Source organism: Rhinoraja longicauda, chromosome 14 (assembly GCF_053455715.1).
Source record: "Rhinoraja longicauda isolate Sanriku21f chromosome 14, sRhiLon1.1, whole genome shotgun sequence".
Lineage (NCBI taxonomy): Eukaryota > Metazoa > Chordata > Chondrichthyes > Rajiformes > Arhynchobatidae > Rhinoraja > Rhinoraja longicauda.
Window position 1 is genome coordinate 14598105 of NC_135966.1, and position 19473 is coordinate 14617577.

General features: G+C 43.9%; 1 protein-coding gene across 1 annotated transcript; it reads right to left on the minus strand.

The window, feature by feature from the left end:
* Positions 1 to 1605: 1605 nt before the first annotated feature.
* LOC144599827 (eukaryotic translation initiation factor 4E-binding protein 3-like) lies at positions 1606 to 14386 on the minus strand. The gene is made up of 3 exons (XM_078411080.1): positions 14157 to 14386; positions 9109 to 9285; positions 1606 to 2281 (listed from the first exon to the last, which is right to left on the minus strand). The coding sequence occupies exons 1-3, from the start codon at positions 14284 to 14286 to the stop codon at positions 2250 to 2252; spliced, it is 339 nt and encodes a 112-aa protein (XP_078267206.1). The 5' UTR covers positions 14287 to 14386; the 3' UTR covers positions 1606 to 2249.
* Between the last annotated feature and the right edge of the window lie 5087 nt (positions 14387 to 19473).

The window sequence follows — 19473 nt, forward strand, 5'->3', positions numbered from 1 at the left end:
TCAGGGATGTTCACCGAGATATTTAGAATGTAGGTAATTGTAAATACTGAATACTCACAATCCTTACCTAAATACTCCGGGAACATCTCAACTTCATATGTATATTGCCTTCAACATTGCTGGGTCAAAATCCGAGAACACACTACCCGACAGCACTAGCAATAATCACACCACACCAACATCTTCTCAGGCAAGAAGTGATGAGCAATGTGTTGACCTTGCCAGCGACACTCGCATGCCATAAATCTAAAACATTTGGCTGCAAACTCAACTCTATCACCATACAAAATACCAACGTGACTAGTTCTACAATGCCACAATTCAAGGCTAATTTCTTGGAAAAATCAGATAAATTGAAAAGCCTGAGAAAATGCATCACAAATTCAAGCCAGCAACACCATGGACTCTGATATTTACTGATAACCATTTCAAAACAGGTGAGAAATGTCAAAGCGTTATATTCATGGAAGTGGAAGACAATAGATTTTTCTATTTAGATGGCTGAAGATGGGTGTTCTTTAAAATTTTATTTTAAAGTGCTTCAACACTCCACATCCCCAAACTGGGCATAACTGCAAAGACCCAACTTCACACTGCCAGCTGGAGGCAAAACTACGCCTGCCAATTCTACATTCTTATGGTAGATCCTGCATTTAACACCTGCACAGAGCATGCACTCAAACCAGATGGACAAAGCCAAGGATCTTTCATCATGAAAGTCCAGTGCTCGTCAGAATCTCCCTGGTCCAACATGAACAGCTGTGCAAGTCTTTTGAAATACTCATGTCAAGATATCCCCAACTTCGAAGGCAAAGCAAAACAACACCGTGCCTGCAGCAATCTGGCAGATTGGCACAAAATTTCTCCTCAAACAAATTTAAAGCAAATAAATCAGTTTCTACTCTTCTCATTGTTTACCATATTTCCAGGATTTCATATCATCTGTTAACTTTTAAATCATCTGAGGCCCTAACAGTATTGAACATAGAACAGTGCAGTACTGGAACATGCCCTTTGGCCCACAATGTCCATGTCAAACATGATGTCAGATTAAACTAATCTCTTCTGTAACAATAGTGATGCCTAAAAAGTCCTCCCTTTCCTAACTGCAGTTACAACTTGAAAGTTACAATGATTAAGTCACAAGAAGACTTTTCCTTTGACAGGTCTATTGACTTGTTGCATGAAATCAACTACCAACAGCAGACCCAGTAATCGGGCATGTTTCTCGGTGGCGATTTTGGCCTTGGTTGTCCTGACAATTTGACCAATGTGTAGACCAGAATAATGCAAATTAAAAGAGCAAATCATGGGTACGAGACTTTTGTCATTAACCATAACACTCCACATTTTCTTGGTATTTTTGTAATGTTTTGGAATTATCGCATCAAAAACCACTTGACTGCAATTATTGTAGCTCTATCCCATTGAAGATCATGATAACCATCACTGTCTTATGCATAGGTTAGTTTGGACTCCACTGCAATTTAGCCCTAAAACTCATGGTGCTGGGGTGGCTGTGTGAAGGTTTAGTTAGAGCCAAGTTTATTAGATATAAATTTCTTAAGTTACAACAGTGGATTTCTAAAAGTACATCATTATTCCTAAAGGACCTTGGAAAGTACTGAGGTCATGAAAGGTGCTATGTAAATACAGGAATTTTGTCTTTATTTCACACCATAAATATAATCAGAATCTCAGATACAAGATTGTAATAATGCAGCATTTCTGGAGAATTCAGCACAATTACCACCAAAACAAATCCCACACCGTTATCAGTGAGATCAGTGAGTTGCCCATTTAATGCCTTTTCCCTTGCATCATTATGCCCACTGAGGTATATTTTTTACTAGCACTTCAGGAAAGTATGGAGTAGTTTCCACTCAATGTGCTAGTCAGAGCTTGTGACCAATCTTGCTGCTGCAAAAACATCTGGACTACTGACTCCTTTTATGGTTAATTAAAAACTCCCAAAATTGGAATTGAGGACCAAGAAAGCCATCGTGTCTGCGCTAAAGTAGTAAACTTAAAATTTAAAAAATTATATAACTTTCTACAGAAAGGCAGCATCAAAAATAAAATAAAGCACCCTAGAAGTCTGCCCTTCCCAACTTCCCCAAAATTACAAGTTACAATGATTACATTTCCATTGCTGAAGTTATCAGCCTCATCAGTTTTTGAGATGGTGCATTGCTCCTCAATAAACACGAGTGCTTCTGTCAAGGGATCAAATCTTATTCCAGGTAGGTTTAGATATCCATCGCAAACTGGGCATCGTCAACTAGAAATGAAAAACAACACAAAATTAATACTTTTATTTTTGCACTTATACCATTACCTAACTAGTTGAAACATTTCAAATCACAGATGGTATTGTGGATTCTGTGTTATTCTGCATACTTCACTTTCAAAAGAAATCATACTTTTGGATTGTGGAGGAAGGATCTGCAGGTGCTGGTTTATACCAAAGATAGAATCAAAATGCTGGAGTGACTCAGCCAGTCATGCAGCATCTCTGGAGGAAAGGAATAGATTAGGTTTTGGGTCGGAACTCTTCTTCAGACTCAAGCTTTTGGATTGCAAGTTTTAAATATAACAGTTCAAAGAGAAAGCTAACTTCATGGTCTTTATATAGCATTTTAAATACTGCTCTTCAGTTCAAATATTGAAAATTCTATCTGTAACTTTGTAACCAGTCGACTAACATGGTTATTCTTTCTGGGATGTGTGCATTTTGGGCAAGATAGAAATTTATTGTCCAACCCTAATTACCTCAGTGGTGAGCTACCTTCGTCAATCACTACAGACCCGTCTGGTGCATCTTCGCTTGTTTCCAACTGAAGTACCACGCTCGGTCAAATTCTGCTTTGAATGCCTGCATTCCTGCTCCAGGATTCAGCTTTTTGCATGTTAGGCTACAATGAGCTCCATGGTTCTGATGCAACCCAAAGTGTGCATCGTCTAGCAGGTGTTTGGTGAATGAAAACTGCTTGTTAGCATTCTCCATGATGCCTTTCTTCTCTTTGTTGATGATTATAAGGTGTGCTGATAAGGTCGTAATTATCCAGAGTGGTGTTTACCCATTTATGTTCTCTATTTTAGTGTGGAATTGGGCAATTTATCTCCCTGTCAAGTTGATGCCAGTGCTGTATTTAGCTGCATTGGAACAGTCTGGCCAGAGACATAACTAGTTCTTAAGCCTAATTTTCAGTATTATAACCAGAATGGATGTGGAGAGTCCAGTAATGGGAGAATCAATGACCAGAGGGCCTTATATTAAAAGAATGTATTTTTAGAATGGAGATGAGGAGGAATTTAGCCATAGGGTGGTGAATCTGTGGAATTTATTGACACGGATGGATGTGGAGGCCAAATCATTGGGTATTTTTAAAGCAGAGATTGATAGGTTCTTGATTAGTAAGGGCAAAGTTTATGGGGAGCAGGCAGGAGAATGGTAATTGAGGGAGGAAAATAGATCAGCCATGATCAAGTAGCAGAGCAGACTCAATGTCCCGAATGGCCTAATTCTGCTCCTATAACTTCTGATTTAATTCATTCCAACTCTCAGCCTTTGCATTTGCAGGGTGCTCAGCAGCATCTTGTCATTGTGTAGACACCAATGAATTAACTGGGGTGCAAGATGTATTATGCATTTAGCATTTCAGGCTTGTCTTTTGCACTTATGTGCTCTGTTCTGCTGGTGAAGAGAAGATGGTCTTGGAACCATTTCATTCCATTAGATGATCAACTGCCCACCATCGTTCACAAGTGGATGTGGCAGGATTGTGGAGTTTCAATCTTGTCTGCTGGTGTGGAATGCTTAGCTTAGCTGTCTTTATCTCGTGCTGCTTTTACTATTTAGCATGCATATCTTTCTGGATTGTACCTTTGCCCACATTATTTGTTATTATGCCAGGTGCTATTCTTGGTCATGAATCATAGAGCTATATGGAAACAGGTCCTTCAGTCTTTCTTGTCCACGCTGACCAAGTTTCCTAACCAAGGTAGTGCCACTTGGTTGCATCTCGGCTTGCCTATAATCCCTCCAGACCATTCCTATCCATATTACCTGTCAAAGTGACTTTTACATCTTGCCCCTTATACCTTAATCTTATGGCCCCCAGTTTTAGACTTCCCACCCTGGAGAAAAGACTGTGGCTATTTACCTTATCTATGCCCAACCCCCCTCATGATTTTATAGACCTCAAAGGTCTTTGCCCAGTGTATCCTTACAACTCAAACCTTCCAGACCCAGGAAGATCCTTGATCTTTATTGCACCTTTTCTAGTTTAATGGCATTATCCCTATAGAAGGGTGATCAGAACTATACACAGTACTCCAAATGTAACCTTGCAAACAGTTGTCCAGCTGTAAAATGATGTTCCAACTCATGTATTCAATACATTGACCATTGATCTATTCTTCCCATCAAATCAGAATTGAGGGTAGTGTGATATGTGTTAGTTGAGAGTCTAGGCTGTGGAACCACAATTCACCTGCTGCAGGTAGACAGACTGGCAGCACAGTGGCGCAGCGTTTGAGTTGCTCCCTTATAGCATCAGAGACCCGGGTTAATTCGCGACTGCGGGTGCTGTCTGTACGGAGTTTGTATGTTCTCTCTCTTACCCCGTGAGTTTTCGCCGTGTGCTCCAGTTTCCTTCCACACTCCAAAGATGTACAGGTTTGTTTGTTAATTGGCACATGTAAATTGTCGCTAGTGTGTAGGATAGTGCTGGTGTACAGGGTGATCGCTGGTCGGCACGGACTCGGTGGGCCGAAGGGGCTGTTTCCACGCTGTATCTCTAAAGAATGCTCATTGGATGCCCAGATTTGTTACCAATGTACTACACCGAGCACATTGGATGGGGTTCTTAGTGCAAAAACAGGACATGGTCTCCTTGAAATGTATAATTCGTATTAATACTATTATATTGATGGAGGTATCTATTTCCACTATCAATTTGATACAACTGAGTTGCATACCTGGGCTATCCTAAGCAACTGCTAAAAATTGATTACATTGTTGTCAATCTGGAATTACATTCAGGCAAGAATAAAAGATTTCCTCACGGAATGTATATTAGGGACTCAGGTGAGTATTACAACCGAAAATAGTTTCATTATCGTCTGAAGAAGTGTCTCGACCCGAAACATCACCCATTCCTTCTCTCCAGGGATGCTGCATGTCCTGCCGAGTTACTCCAGGTTTTTGTGTCTATCTTCAGTTTAAACCAGCATCTGCAGTTCCTTCCTACACATACTGACTTTTTAATTGCATGTTTATTTAACTTAAATTCACAAGCTGCTGCTGTGGATTTTGAACTCATTTCTCTAGATCATTAGTCCTGGTTTCTAGATTACTAATCTAGTAAAATAAAGCTTTATGCCACCATTAACCTTGGAAATTCAAACACTGCAATACACATTGGCTTGTGTGAGTAAGGTCCGATATGTTGCCTGCTGGATACAACGTTCTATTTCAGGCAATGCCCGGGCAGCTGATTCCAGCTCGCTGCCAATAGAAATCACCACAGCATATTAAACAACACATTTTCTTCGATAAACAGATGTACTGTAACTAGTGTCCACAGTTAAAATAACAGCTGTCGACAGCATGCATTTCATCTGATATTGGGAATCTACCAGACCTAAAAACACAAAGATGTTCTTAGAATATGTTTACAAAAATTAATTATTTTGTAAATAACATTTACTATATAAAAACTGTACAGTAGCCAAAAATTTCACCTTTTGATGATACAAAATACAAACTTTAAAAGGACAATTTAGTGTAAGTTATAGTCTCACCACTCAAAATTACTGAATTGTGGTAACCACACTTAATAAAAATGTTTATATAACTATTTAAAATGTACTTTGTTTTGATTTCCACCTGCCACTTGGTGTTCCTATTGAAGTAGTCCCATTTAAAATGATTACCCAATTTCCTTCACCCCCCCTCTCACCCATCTTCCTCAAGATCTTAGTGTTCTGTGGATAGCGAGATCAATGCACGGTTGTGCTTCCAGTGCTAGTTAGGGTATCATGGATTCAGTCTGAAGACTGCAATCGTTGTGGCTGAGTTCTATGTTGGCCTAACCTTTGCTTCAGAGGTCAACATGCAACAGTATGAAAAAGCAGACTGAAAAAAAAGTAAGAGTCTTTTCTGCAAAACATTACTCTGTGCTCTATAATTTCTGGAAAGGTATTCATTATTATTGAAATAATGTCCCTCAAGGAATATATAAAAAATAAAGTTCTCAAACAAAACAAGACTTTTCCTTCTTGTGAAACTTTCCATTGAAACATCATGATCAATAGTAGAAAAGCCAAAGTAGCAACAGTATTCTGATTGGTAGTCACAATCTGTTAAAGTTTAACTTTGCTACAGGTACAATGAGAACATATGAAGTGTTTACACGAGTTCACACACCCACTATAAATATCAGTTGACAGACTTTAACCTTTCCTCATGACTGAATCAAGTACTTCAAAACAAGTTTCCAGGTCATATGAAATCATTCGAAACATGTGACAGTCATGAATGTAAAATATACAAATTACTTAATGTATTATTAAAATAAGCCACATCTGAGGTTTTTTTTAAAGATTGGCAACAATAGTAGTACATGTTTGGGCACATAAACAAACAAAAAACAAGTTTTAGAGTTGGAGCAGCAAGAACTCGATCTGTGACCTTCTCTTCATCTTTCGTGTTCATCATCCACGTTTCAAATGTTTTATTTAGTCTTAAGACTCACCACATCCTCCAAATTCCAAATACAGTGCAACCAAACTTTGTACAGAACTGACTTATATTTTTTTCTAAGTCCTCTTCAAAATGCAAGAGTAAAGGGATATTGAGAAGCTTCAATGTGACTTGCTTGATGACTTTTGCTGTCTGCACCAGGGTTGGTTTGATATATATTCTTTAGAATATTTTTTTCCTACAACCATAACTTGCAACCCCAATTCCCATCATCTGAGGAAGGGTCCCAACCCGAAATGTCGCCTGTCTATTCCCACCCCAAATGCTGCCCAATCTGCTGAGTTCCACCAGCATTTTGTGTTTTGATCAACATTCCAGCATCTGCAGTTTCTTGGGCGTTACCAATTTCCATTGGTAATTATTGTCAGGTAAACCAAGCTGAAGAAAAAACTTTAATTTGTGTGCCAACTAGCCATTTCCTACCATACGTGACTTCATCAGGCTGGAGATAAAATAGACAGAATGCAGAATTTAGTACCACAGCTGCAGAAAAAATGCAGATTTTTAAAAAATGCAAGGCCCCAGCATGGTAGATTGGAAGATCAGGATACTCATCCCTAGCATCTGAGAGGTCCGTTCAATAGTCTGTTAACAGTAAATCATGGCTGATTCACAGTGATCAGGATAATATGAGATTTACTTAAAATCTTTAGGGAAAAGCATAGTGAAAACCCTGAAAGTAATAATATTCATATTGGAGGTGCTAAGCGAATCAGGCATAATTTATGGAGGGGATAGACAGACAATGTTTTTGGTTGGGACCCATCTTCAGAACGAGAGTAGTGGTGGGAAGAAAGCTAGAAAAGAGAGGTGGATACAGATGTCCTCCATTGTCCAAGCCAGAGCAAAAACCTCCCCTGTCCCTCACATTGCATTGTTTCCCTCTCTGTTAGTATTCTGAGGGAGCATTTCACAATCAAAAACACCCTTCACCTGTATCCACCTATCACTTGTCAGACTTTGTCCCCCCCTGCCTACTTCAAGCAGTCTGAAAAAGGTACCCAATCCAAAATGTTGCCTATCCATGTTCGCGAGAGATGTTGCCTAATCCGTTGAGTTACTCTAGCACTTTGTGGCTTTATTTTGGTAATCCAGCATCTGTAGTTCCTTGGGTTTTCAATTTAGCATAATGTATTACAGTGTGTTCTCTTCCACATTAGATAGAGACACAGAACTCCTCCATTCAGTCCGCAAGGGTTTCCTTGAGCTTTTGGTTGCCTGCCACTTTAATTCTTTATTCAACTCCCACTCTGACCTGTGTTTGGCCACCTACATTGCTCCAATGAAGACTAACATGTGTTTGGACATTCTCCTCAGATGTGGCTGTTCCTTTTTGCTTCTCTTTATATTTACTCCTTCTGTCTCCAACTGTTGGCTTTCAAAATAATTGGTATCTTGCGTACTAGACAATATGAATTTTTATCCATTGGATTTTTCGATTAGATTCACAATGACAAAATGGAGACAAGAAACTACAAAATTTCTGGAATCATGAGCAAAAAACAAACTGCTGGAGGAACTCAGCAGGTCAGGTCACATCTGTGGAGGGAAATGAAGATATGACAAGACTGGAGTAGAGGAAAGCTGGTAGAAAATATACCAATATATGACGTTGAACAAGGAAGTGCAGATGCATGTTGACAAAAAAAGACACAAAGTGCTGAAGAAACTCAACAGATCATGGAGCATCACTGGAGAACGTGGATTTTTCACCTATATATATTTCCCACAGCTGCCCCTCTCCCACTCAGACACACAGCAGAGACAGTGCCTCCACTGGCCTTTAGATTTCCAAAAAACCTATCCTTTCTACCAGTTTTCTCCCCCTCTACTCCAGTGTTGAAGAAGGATCCCAACCGGAAACGGCATCTGACCATTTCCCTCTTACAGATGCTATCTGATCCACTGAGTCCTTCAGTAATTTGTTTCTTACCCAATTACCAGACGCCACTTGCTGCCATCTTTTCACACTGGAAGAAAAGTATACCTAGGAAATTCTGTTCAGAACATTCAGTCATAGAACTATTACAGCATGGAAGGAGGTTATACAGCCCTTCAGGCACATGTCGATTCTCTTCAAACTCTATCGAGCTAGTCCCATTCCCTGTACTCCTAAGTTTTGTTTGCCTCATGGGTCTACATTGTTCCCTTTTGAAAACAATGATCAAATTTGTTGCTCTATTATTGTCAAACCACACCTAAAACCATATATTTCTGGTCATCTTAGTTTTGATGGTAATCATATTGAATGGTCCCCAAGAAACACCAAGCAAAACATCTGAATATGCTTGGGCAGAGGGGAAAGAGGCACCATGTTACAACGATGAAGGACACATTACCTGGAGTTTCTTTTTGCGATTCAGTTTCTTGTTCTTTAAGTTCCTCAACTTTAGTTAAAGTTGAGTGTAGAGGCAGAGTTACCCCTGGGATCTGAGGTAGGTAACAAGGAGGCGTTCGAGCAAGTGGAGAATTTCTGCATTCCATCAAAAATTTGCGTCCATACACAATCCGTGTACCTGAGCAACAAATAAGATTTTAGGTTTTGCTAACTTTTTAAGGCACGCCTGCTAACCCAAACAATAATTTGTAACCACTCCTCCATGGCAATAGCAGAAGATAAAAAGACCTGGAGATGGCCACCAGGCCTCACATGCCTGCCTTGCTATTCAATGTGATCGCAGCTGGTCTACGCTGTCCTCAACTCTTCCTCCGTGTTAATTCTCCGTAACCCCCAATTCCTTGATATTTCAAGTATTTATTCATCTCACCCAGAGAGTTGTGAATTTGTGGAATTCTCTGCCGCAGAGGGCAGTGGAAGCCAAATCACTGGATGAATTTAAGAGAGTTAGATAGAGCTCTGGGGGCTAGTGGAATCAAGGGATATGGGGAGAGGTTGGGCACAGGTTACTGATTGTGGATGATCAGCCATGATCACAATAAATGGCGGTGCTGGCTCGAAGGGCCGAATGGCATCCTCCTGCACCTATTTTCTATGTTTCTACCTTAAACACATTGACTAATCTGGCCGCCACCACCCTTAGAGACAGAGAATTCCATAGATTCAGTATCCTCAGAGAAGTCACACTTCAGATATGTATCAGTCCCTTATTATGTGTGATGTCCCATCTTCGTGACTCTCCCCTGAGTGGAAACCAACGTGACCCAATGACTAGTCATTCCTTGTGTGCAACCATAAATAACAAGCAGAGATTTCTTTCTCCCTGGTTCACTAGACACTACAAGACAATATACATTACATTTTTAACCTTCAGATTGTTGTGATGCCAGTAAATTATTGCTTAAAAGTTTCTCACTGTATTTTGTTACATGTGACTATAGTGAACCATAATCATCAAACATCGTCATCAAGAAATAACCAAAATAGGTGATTTCTTTGTGTTGCTCTTTGAGCAGCAGGGTAAAATTATTTGCCACACCGATGGATTCACTCATTGGTTTCAGTCAGCCACCACTGCAGCAGGCATTCTGCGATTTTCTGCAAGTCCAGCAATTGGCTGCATCTTCCCTAGCCTCTGCTCTTACGATTCAGTGGTCCAGGTTCTTTCCAGATGGATGAAATCTGGTGTATTTAGGTCCTGTCGCTGAACATAATTTATGTAACTCTCATTAAGGGCAGCATAATGGCGCAGCTGGTAGAGCTGCTGCCTCTCAGCGCCAGAGACCTGGGTTCCATCCTGACCTTGGGTGCTGCCTCCATGACCATGTGAGTTTCCTCCAGGTGCTCTGATGGTCAGCGTGGACTTGGTGAGCCTGTTTCTATGCTGTAATTTTCATTCAAGACAAATAACCAAGAGGCAAACCATTGAGTGGTGGGTTAGGTTTGTGTCAAAAGATTAGACGAGTAAAAAGCAATGAGCCAATGTTTCTAAGCTTGGCTGATTGATAGACATTTACCAGGACATTAAGCGGACTTTTGAAAGTGTCATGGAGCTATTTTTTTAATTCACTAGTTAGTACTTCTGGCAGGAAGTTAGCACTTCCTCTGCAATGTACTGACATATTGGCTGAGATTAAGTGCTCAAATTCTGGGCCATTCCTTAAACCCAGAATCTTTCAATTCATGGGGCACCAATATGCTCCATGTAGTCTTTCAGTATCATTAACAGAGGCCTCTTAACTTTCCCCGAGTCCAACAATCAATCCTAATTTGCACTTTAAAATCAAAGTCGAAGGTTCTAGATTACAGGTGTCGAAGATAAAAAAGTTTGCACTGCACACAGCCATTGCATTTGAAGTTATCATGTCTGTGCACAAATTTAAAGAGGAAAGTCTGATGATAATCTTGACTGGACTGCTGGAAAGAAGTCTTGAATGGAACTTTATTGTCACGTGTACTTAAGTACAGTGAAATTCTGTCTTTCTACTTCAGACAACATAGCTTCACATGATTGAATCACCATGGTCCAGAACTGGCACCCTTTATTCTTTTGTATTTATTTATAAATATTTAAACTTGAAATGCACCATGGGATGGCAATCTAGGATGTTAATTGTTAGATTTTAATGTTTTTATTCAACCACCTGTTAAATATAGGATTCAGTACTATCAGAAAATCCCTCTCAGATATTAAACTATTTTAAGTGGTAAATATTATAACTAACACAGAATGTAGGGAGATTGTAAGCACACACTGGAATATTAAAGTGGAGTTAAAAAGTAGAATTGTTAAAATACATATTATTCACTTTCCCCTTGGAAGCACCGAAGCCATAAAACATCCTCAAAAGGCAGGAGAAATATTAGCTACTTATTGACATCTTCACAATCTTGTGGATGGCTTCGAGTTACACTCTTACTGCACATCATCTCCAGATAATAGTATTTAACAATTTTTTAAATAATTGAAAAAAATGCTGGAAATACTTAGCAGTCAGGCTAAATCTGTGGGGAGAGTGAGCAATATTTCAGGTTAACTTTTGTCAGAACTGGACTTTAGAAGGATGAGAGGGGATCTTATTGAAACATATATGATTATTAAGGGGTTGGACACGTTAGAGGCAGGAAACATGGTCCCAATGTTGGGGGGGGGGGGGGGGTCCAGAACCAGGGGCCACAGTTTAAGAATAAGGGGTAGGCCATTTAGAACAGAGATGAGGAAAAACTTTTTCAGTCAGAGTTGTAAATCTGTGGAATTCACTGCCTCAGAAGGCAGTGGAGGCCAATTCTCTGAATGCATTCAAGAGAGAGCTAGATAGAGCTCTTAAGGATAGCGGAGTCAGGGGGTATGGGGAGAAGGCAGGAACGGGATACTGATTGAGAATGATCAGCCATGATCACATTGAATGGTGGTGCTGGCTCGAAGGGCCGAATGGCCTACTCCTGCACCTATTGTCTATAGAACAAGGAAATTGAGAAAACAAGTAAAAATAAGATTGCAGAGGAGGAGGCGGCGAGAGAAAACGATGAGAATGTCTGTGATTAGGCAGAGCAATAGAATGCAGGCAACACAAATGCTAAAGGTGTTGGTTTACAAGGGGGAGGTGAATGCTTGTTAAATCATACGCAATGTCTGGTGAAGATGTAAACAGAGGCTAAATGGAGGCAGAAAGGGGAGAAAACCAATACTGGAACTGTAAGATGCAGAACACAGTAATTGTGTGAAATCTGAAACAAAACGAATACTAAAAATATTCAGCAGTTCAGACATCTGTGAAAAGAAAAAAAACTAATGCTAATGCTGTAGCTGAATGACTAAGTTTATCTAGTTGTTTTTATCGCTCATTGTTGGACAATGCTCTCATCCCAGTAATTAGAATTCTGCATCTCTTTTGGACTGCCTCCAAAGCCAGGGTGTTCTTTTAAAAAAATATATAAGAGGTGCAAAATTGTATATACTTCAGGTGTGGCCAGACCATTATCCTGCACAACTGCGACAATACTCTATTTCTGAACTGAAACCCTCTTGCAATAAATGTGATGATGGCAATACCTTCCTGACCACTTGCCTGTTGATGCTTTGCAATATGTTGACAAGAATTAAATCCTATATCCCTCTACCCTTAGCTCATCTGCAACCCATCCACATTCACATATCTGCCTGCAGATTCCTCTCACAGGAGTCAATATCCTCACAATCTTTCACATTAAACTCCATCTGCCAGCTTCTCATCACTTCACTCAACTCAGATGTCCAGATGTGAAGAAATAATACCTTCATTGCAACGTGTCATCCTACCCATTTGTATTGATTTTTCAAGGAGTAATTTAAAATATATATTTTATTCTAGTCACTGTAATACATGCCTTAATCCTCCAAATCTCACAAAGTGCCACGTTTGCAGAATTCAATGGTTACCACAGGGTCTATCAATATCTCCGACCCCCCCCCCCCCCCCCCCCCCCCCACTGACAGTGGAGTACAGCAGGGGTTAGGGTAGCAATGCAGGCCTGCACTTCCAATGATCCTACGCCTGGAATCTCCAGTAATGTCAATGATTCAGATCGCGAATCCATTCCAGCACTGAGCCCTACCAGCAGTAATGGCAACTTGTTTAAATCAGATTGAGCACCTTTTTTCCAGCTCAATCAAATGAATCGAGTTGCTCAGCCGGATCTGCTTTGGTGCATACTGACACTGAAAATAAGTATTCCCTCTGATGGTCAGGAATTAATCCACCCCCTCCCCACTCCCTCATCCTCCCATTTTGTGGGAAATCGCCAGCTTCTTCCACGTGGCTCCTAAACGAGGTGCAAATGCATAAGAGGTGAAATTGATCCGTTCTAATTTTCAAAGGTTCAGAGTTTTCAAGGGTCTTTTATTGTCACGAAGTGTAACAATTAAGGTACAGTGTTATTAGAATTGTTAATTCCATCCAGGATTTACCCAGAGATGGAGCCTCGCTGGAGTGACAGTGAAACTATTTGCAGTTAGTTTCTGCTGATTTCCACGCCGAGGAGGAAGGCAAACCAGGATCATCAACAAGGATCCGCGAGTCTTTCAAAATATTGACGTCGCTTTGACTTCTGCCGCACGTGATTGGGAGCAGGGCCAGTTGCTGGAGAGTGAGAGCAACTACTGCAGCCAGATCTGACATGTATTGACATCAACAGGGGGGAGCGTTGCTGAAATTACACAATCTTAAAAAATAATGCAAGTTTCTAAGTCTTAATGCGTTGGAGTCACCGCTTGGTCCACACTACAATCTGGCAAACGGAGGGGTCCAGCAGCCCCAGCCCCAGATTCTGCTGCAATTTTGCCCCTTAATGAATTTTAAGCATAAATACTGGTTCTAATTTTAATCAGAAACACTGGTGTTAAAACCACCTTACTGAACGTTTACTCAAATCGGCAGTAACAAATAACCACACGAGTAGGGAGGGAAGGTTTGACCCCCCCCCCCCCCCCCACACCTTTGGCTACATTACCTCCTGGGGTGGTGGAAAACAAGGTGCCGCCCGGAGTACTGCTGTACTGGTCGGGCAGTTGGGATAAATCCTTCAGCAGAACTTTGGTTGGGATCGGGCAGCTTTTGCTTTGATGGCAGTTCGCAGACATTATTATTATATTTTGTTGTTGTTGTAAACTATAAAACTTTGGCAGAAGTTTGAAGCCGCCCTGTTCCACGGGAGCTCTTTAGCAGCGAGGACCAGCAATTGCTGCAGAATAGTGAGAACAAACCACGTGCAACTCAGTTTACTTACAAGTAAAGGGCGGACATGACGCTGGGTGACAGGCAGCAGCCTGGGCAAAAACAGTTCCTAGAAGTGTGTTCCCAGCCACTCACGTGGTGTTGCAGACCGTCTCCCCAAAAAGGACAGACACTCAACAAAATACACGCATGCAAACATTCTTTTTTCGGTGCTTCGTTGGCAAAGCCAGCATTTTGTAACCCATCCCTAATTGCCCTTGATACCATGGGGATAGGTTACCTTGTGTGGGAAGGAACTGCAGATGCTGATTTACACCGAAGACAGACACTAAAAGGAACAGTGTGACTCAGTGGGCTTTTCTCCAGAGATGCTGCCTGCCCCGCTGAGTTACTCCAGCTTTTTGTGTCATAAGTGATAGGAGAATTAGGCCATTCGGCCCATCATGTCTAATCCGCCATTCAATCATGGCTGACCTATCCCTCCTAACTCCATTCTCCTGCCTTCTCCCTATAACCCCTGACACCTATACGAATCAAGAATCTATCTCTGCCATAAAAATATCGATTAACAGCGTCCACAGCCATCTATGGCAAATGCTTCTTATATGTTGGGATTGTCCTTGCCTCAACTACATCCACTGGCAGCTTGTTCCATACATCCATCAATCTTTGTGTGAAAAAGTTACCCCTCAGATTTCTATTACATCTTACATCTTTTCCCCTTCACCTTAAACCTATGGTTCCTTGATCCACCTACTCTGGACAAGAGACTCTGTGCATCTACCCGATCTATTCCTCGCATGATTTTGTACTAGGGTTACCAACTGTCTCGTATTAGCCAGGACATCATATATTTTGGGCTAAATTGATTTGTTCCCTACGGGACCGCCCTTGTCCCGTATTAGGCCCGGGGGGCGCTGTAGGCCCGGACAGTTTAGGTCCCGACACTCTCAGCTTCCGACATTTTAGCTGCGGACAGTGTGGGTTCGGACAGTGTAGGCCTGGAGGCCGCCTAACGGAGGTTGCGTTGCAACCCGCCTTCCGGCCCGGGCGGCCGCCATTGGTAGAGCGGGAGCACGTGTCCGCTGGATGGGTGAGGTCACATGGGGCGCGGGGCAGTGACATCACGTTGTCCCGTATTTGGGAGTGCGAGAGTTGGCACCCCTATCTTGTACCCCTCGTCCTTCTGTGCTCCAAAGAATAGTCCCAGCCTCCGCAACCTCTGCCTACAACTCAGACCCTCCAGTCCTGGCAACATCCTCATAAATCATTTCATACCCTTCCCAGCTTGACAACATCTTTCCTATAACACGGTGCCCAGAACTGAACACAATACTCTACATGTGGCCTCACCAACATCTTATACAACTGCAACATGACCTCCCAACTTCTATACTAACTCTGGCTGATGGCGGCCAATGTGCCAAAGGCCTTTTTCACAACCTGATCTGCCTGCGAATCCACCTTCAGGGAACTCCTAGATCCCTCTGCTCTACAACACTGCCCAGAACCCTAACATTCACTGTGTAGGTCCTGCCCATGTTAGACTTTCCAAAATGTAACACCTCACATTTTCTGCATTAAATTCCATCAACCATTCCTCACCCCACTGATTAAGATCCTGCTGCAATTTTTCACATCCATCTTCACTATCTGCAAAACCACCCACTTTTTATACTATCAGCAAACTTGCTAATCTTGCCACGTATGTTCTCGTCCAAATCATTGATATAGATGCCAAACAGTAACAGACCCAGCATCGAATTTGTCACAGGCCTCCAGTCCGAGAAACAACCTGTTTCTTTCCATGAAGCCAATTTTCTATCCATTCAGCTATCTCTCCATGGATCCCATGTGATTAACCTTCCAGAGCAGCCTACCATGAGGAACCTTGTCGAATGCTTTACTAAAGCCCATATATACATCTACAGCTCTGCCCTCATTGACCTTTTTGAAACGTCTTAATAAAACCTCAGATTTGTGAGACATGAGCTCCCACGTTCTAAACCATGCTGACTATCCCTAATCAGTCCTTGTCTGTCTAAATGCCGGTATATCCTACCCCTCAGAATACCCTCTCGTAACTTTCCAACTACAGATGTTAAGCTGACCGGCCTCTGGTTTCTAGCATTTTTCCTGCAGCCCTTTTTGAATGAAGGCACATTTGCCACCTTCCAGTACCTCCCCTGTATTTAAAGACTCGTAAATTTCAACCAGGACTCCCGCAATTTCCTCTCTCATGTCCCACTGTGTCCTTGGATTAATATGATCAGACCCTGGAGATTTGTCTACCTGAAGATTTGAGATCTTCGGTTCCCCCCCCCCCCCCCCCCCATCTCCAGACATACAGGTTTGTAGGTTAAGAAAATAACTGCAGATGCTGGTACAAATCGATTTATTCACAAAATGCTGGAGTAACTCAGCAGGTCAGGCAGCATCTCGGGAGAGAAGGAATGGGTGACGTTTCGGGTCGAGACCCTTCTTCAGACTGATGTCGGGGGTGGGACAAAGGAAGGATATAGGTGGAGACAGGAAGATAGAGGGAGATCTGGGAAGGAGGAGGGGAAGGGAGGGACAGAGGAGCTATCTGAAGTTGGAGAAGTCAACGTTCATACCACCGGGCCGCAAACTGCCCAGGCGAAATATGAGGTGCTGCTCCTCCGACCCCCTCACCGCCGCCCACGCCCTCCCCGGCCATCCGCTGACCGAGCCGACCGTCACTCACCCGGACTCCAGATCCCCGCGGGCCTCCCCCAGCGACCGTGCTGACCCGCGCCGCTCCACCGCCCAGCAGCAGGTCACAGCCGTCGCTGTACCCGGCCCCCGGGACCAACAACAGGCTGCAGCTCCACCTGGCCCACACACACCGCGCTGGGCCCACAGCCCCCACCAGGCAGAGCCCTTCAGCACTGCTGGGTCCTACTGCCCACCCCCTACTACAGGTAACTGCAGCAGGGGTTCCACTGGGTCTCCCCCTTCCCCCTCCAGCCAGGCGACCCCCAGTACTCCCCACATCGGTCCTCATGCCCCCCTCTGCCCAGCTAACCCACCACCCCCCCACCATACATCCCCTCCACCTGCCCCCCTGCCTCCATCCGACCCCAACCCCCACCATTGCCGGGTGTTCACCATCCCCCCTGACCTCCCCCTTTCAGACACCGAACGGTCTGTCCTCAGCAGAGGCCTTACCTTTGTTCCCCTCCGCCCCCACATCAACGAGTTCCGCGTCCGTCATGACGTGGAGCTCTTCTTCCGCCGCCTCCGCCTCCGAGCCTTTTTCCATGGTAAGGAGTCCCGACCCCGCACTGATGACCCCTTCTCCCGTCTCCAACGGACCCCCTCCACTTTTACCCCCCAGTATGGCCTACTACCCCCACTAGAACTTTTTATTTCAAACTGCCGGCGTGACATCGGCCGCCTCAAATTTTCCACCCCCCTGACTAACTCTAACCTCTCCCCTCCTGAACGTGCAGCCCTCAACTCACTCCGCAACAACCCGGACTTAATAATTAAACCCGCTGACAAGGGAGGGGCTGTGGTAGTCTGGCGTGCTGACCTCTACCGCACCGAGGCCAGACGACAACTATCAGACACCTCTTCCTACCTATCCCTGGACCATGACCCCACCGATGAACACCAGACCTTCATCAGCAGCACCATCACCGACCTCACCAACTCCGGCGAACTACCCCTCAGTGCCTCCAATCTCATAGTTCCCCAGCCCCGCACGGCCCGATTCTACCTCCTACCCAAAATCCACAAACACAATTGTCCCGGCAGACCCATTGTCTCTGCCTGCTCATGCCCCACCGAACTTATCTCTACCTACCTCGACTCCATCCTATCCCCCCTGGTCAAATCCCTCCCCACCTACGTCCAAGACACCTCACACGCTCTCCATCTCCTGGATAACTTCCGGTTCCCAGGCCCCCACTCCCTCATTTTCACCATGGATGTCCAGTCACTCTACACTTCCATCCCCCACAAGGATGGTCTCGAAGCCCTCCGTTTCTTCCTCGACCGTAGAACCAGCCAATCCCCATCGACCAACACTCTCCTCCGCCTAGCAGAGCTGGTTCTTACCCTCAACAACTTCTCCTTTGACTCCTCCCACTTCCTCCAAACCAGAGGCGTAGCTATGGGCACTCGCATGGGCCCTAGCTACGCCTGCCTCTTTGTCGGGTACGTCGAACAATCCCTGTTCCAGACGTACACTGGCCCCATCCCCGAACTCTACCTCCGCTACATCGACGACTGCATTGGTGCTACCTCTTGCACCCATGCAGAACTCACTGACTTTATACACTTCACCTCCAATTTCCATCCTGCCCTTAAATATACCTGGACTATCTCTGACATCTCCCTCCCGTTTCTGGACCTCACCATCTCCATCACAGGAGAAAAATTAGTGACGGACATTTATTACAAGCCCACCGACTCGCACAGCTATCTGGACTACACTTCTTCCCACCCGGTCCCCTGCAAAAAGTCTATCCCCTACTCCCAATTCCTCCGTCTACGCCGCATCTGTGCCCGGGATGAGGTGTTTCAGACTAGGGCTTCCGAGATGTCCTCGTTTTTCAGAAAACGGGGCTTCCCCTCCTCCATTATAGATGAGGCTCTCACTAGGGTCTCTTCTACATCCCGCAGCTCCGCTCTTGCTCCCCATCCCCCCACTCGCAACAAGGACAGGATCCCCCTCGTTCTCACCTTCCACCCCACCAGCCAGCGGATCCAACATATCATCCACCAACATTTCCGTCACCTACAACAGGACCCCACCACTGGCCATATCTTCCCATCCCCTCCCCTCTCTGCATTCCGCAGAGACCGTTCCCTCCGCAACTCCCTGGTCCACTCGTCCCTTCCTACCCAAACCACCCTAACTCCGGGCACTTTCCCTTGCAACCGCACGAGATGCAACACCTGTCCCTTTACCTCCCCCCTCAACTCCATCAAAGGACCCAAACATTCTTTCCAGGTGAGACAGAGGTTCACCTGCACCTCCTCCAACCTCATCTATTGCATCCGCTGCTCTAGATGTCAACTCATCTATATCGGCGAAACCAAGCGCAGGCTCAGCGATCGCTTCG

What these genes read in the sequence shown, in the direction of transcription:
- LOC144599827 (XM_078411080.1), bottom strand. Translation starts at nt 14,286, where the DNA reads ATGTCTGCGAACTGCCATCAAAGCAAAAGCTGCCCGATCCCAACCAAA. An exon ending in GTTTTCCACCACCCCAGGAG is followed by an intron (nt 9,286 to 14,156) that starts GTAATGTAGCCA and finishes TTTGTTGCTCAG; the next exon opens with GTACACGGATTGTGTATGGA. An exon ending in ATCGCAAAAAGAAACTCCAG is followed by an intron (nt 2,282 to 9,108) that starts GTAATGTGTCCT and finishes TTTCATTTCTAG; the next exon opens with TTGACGATGCCCAGTTTGCG.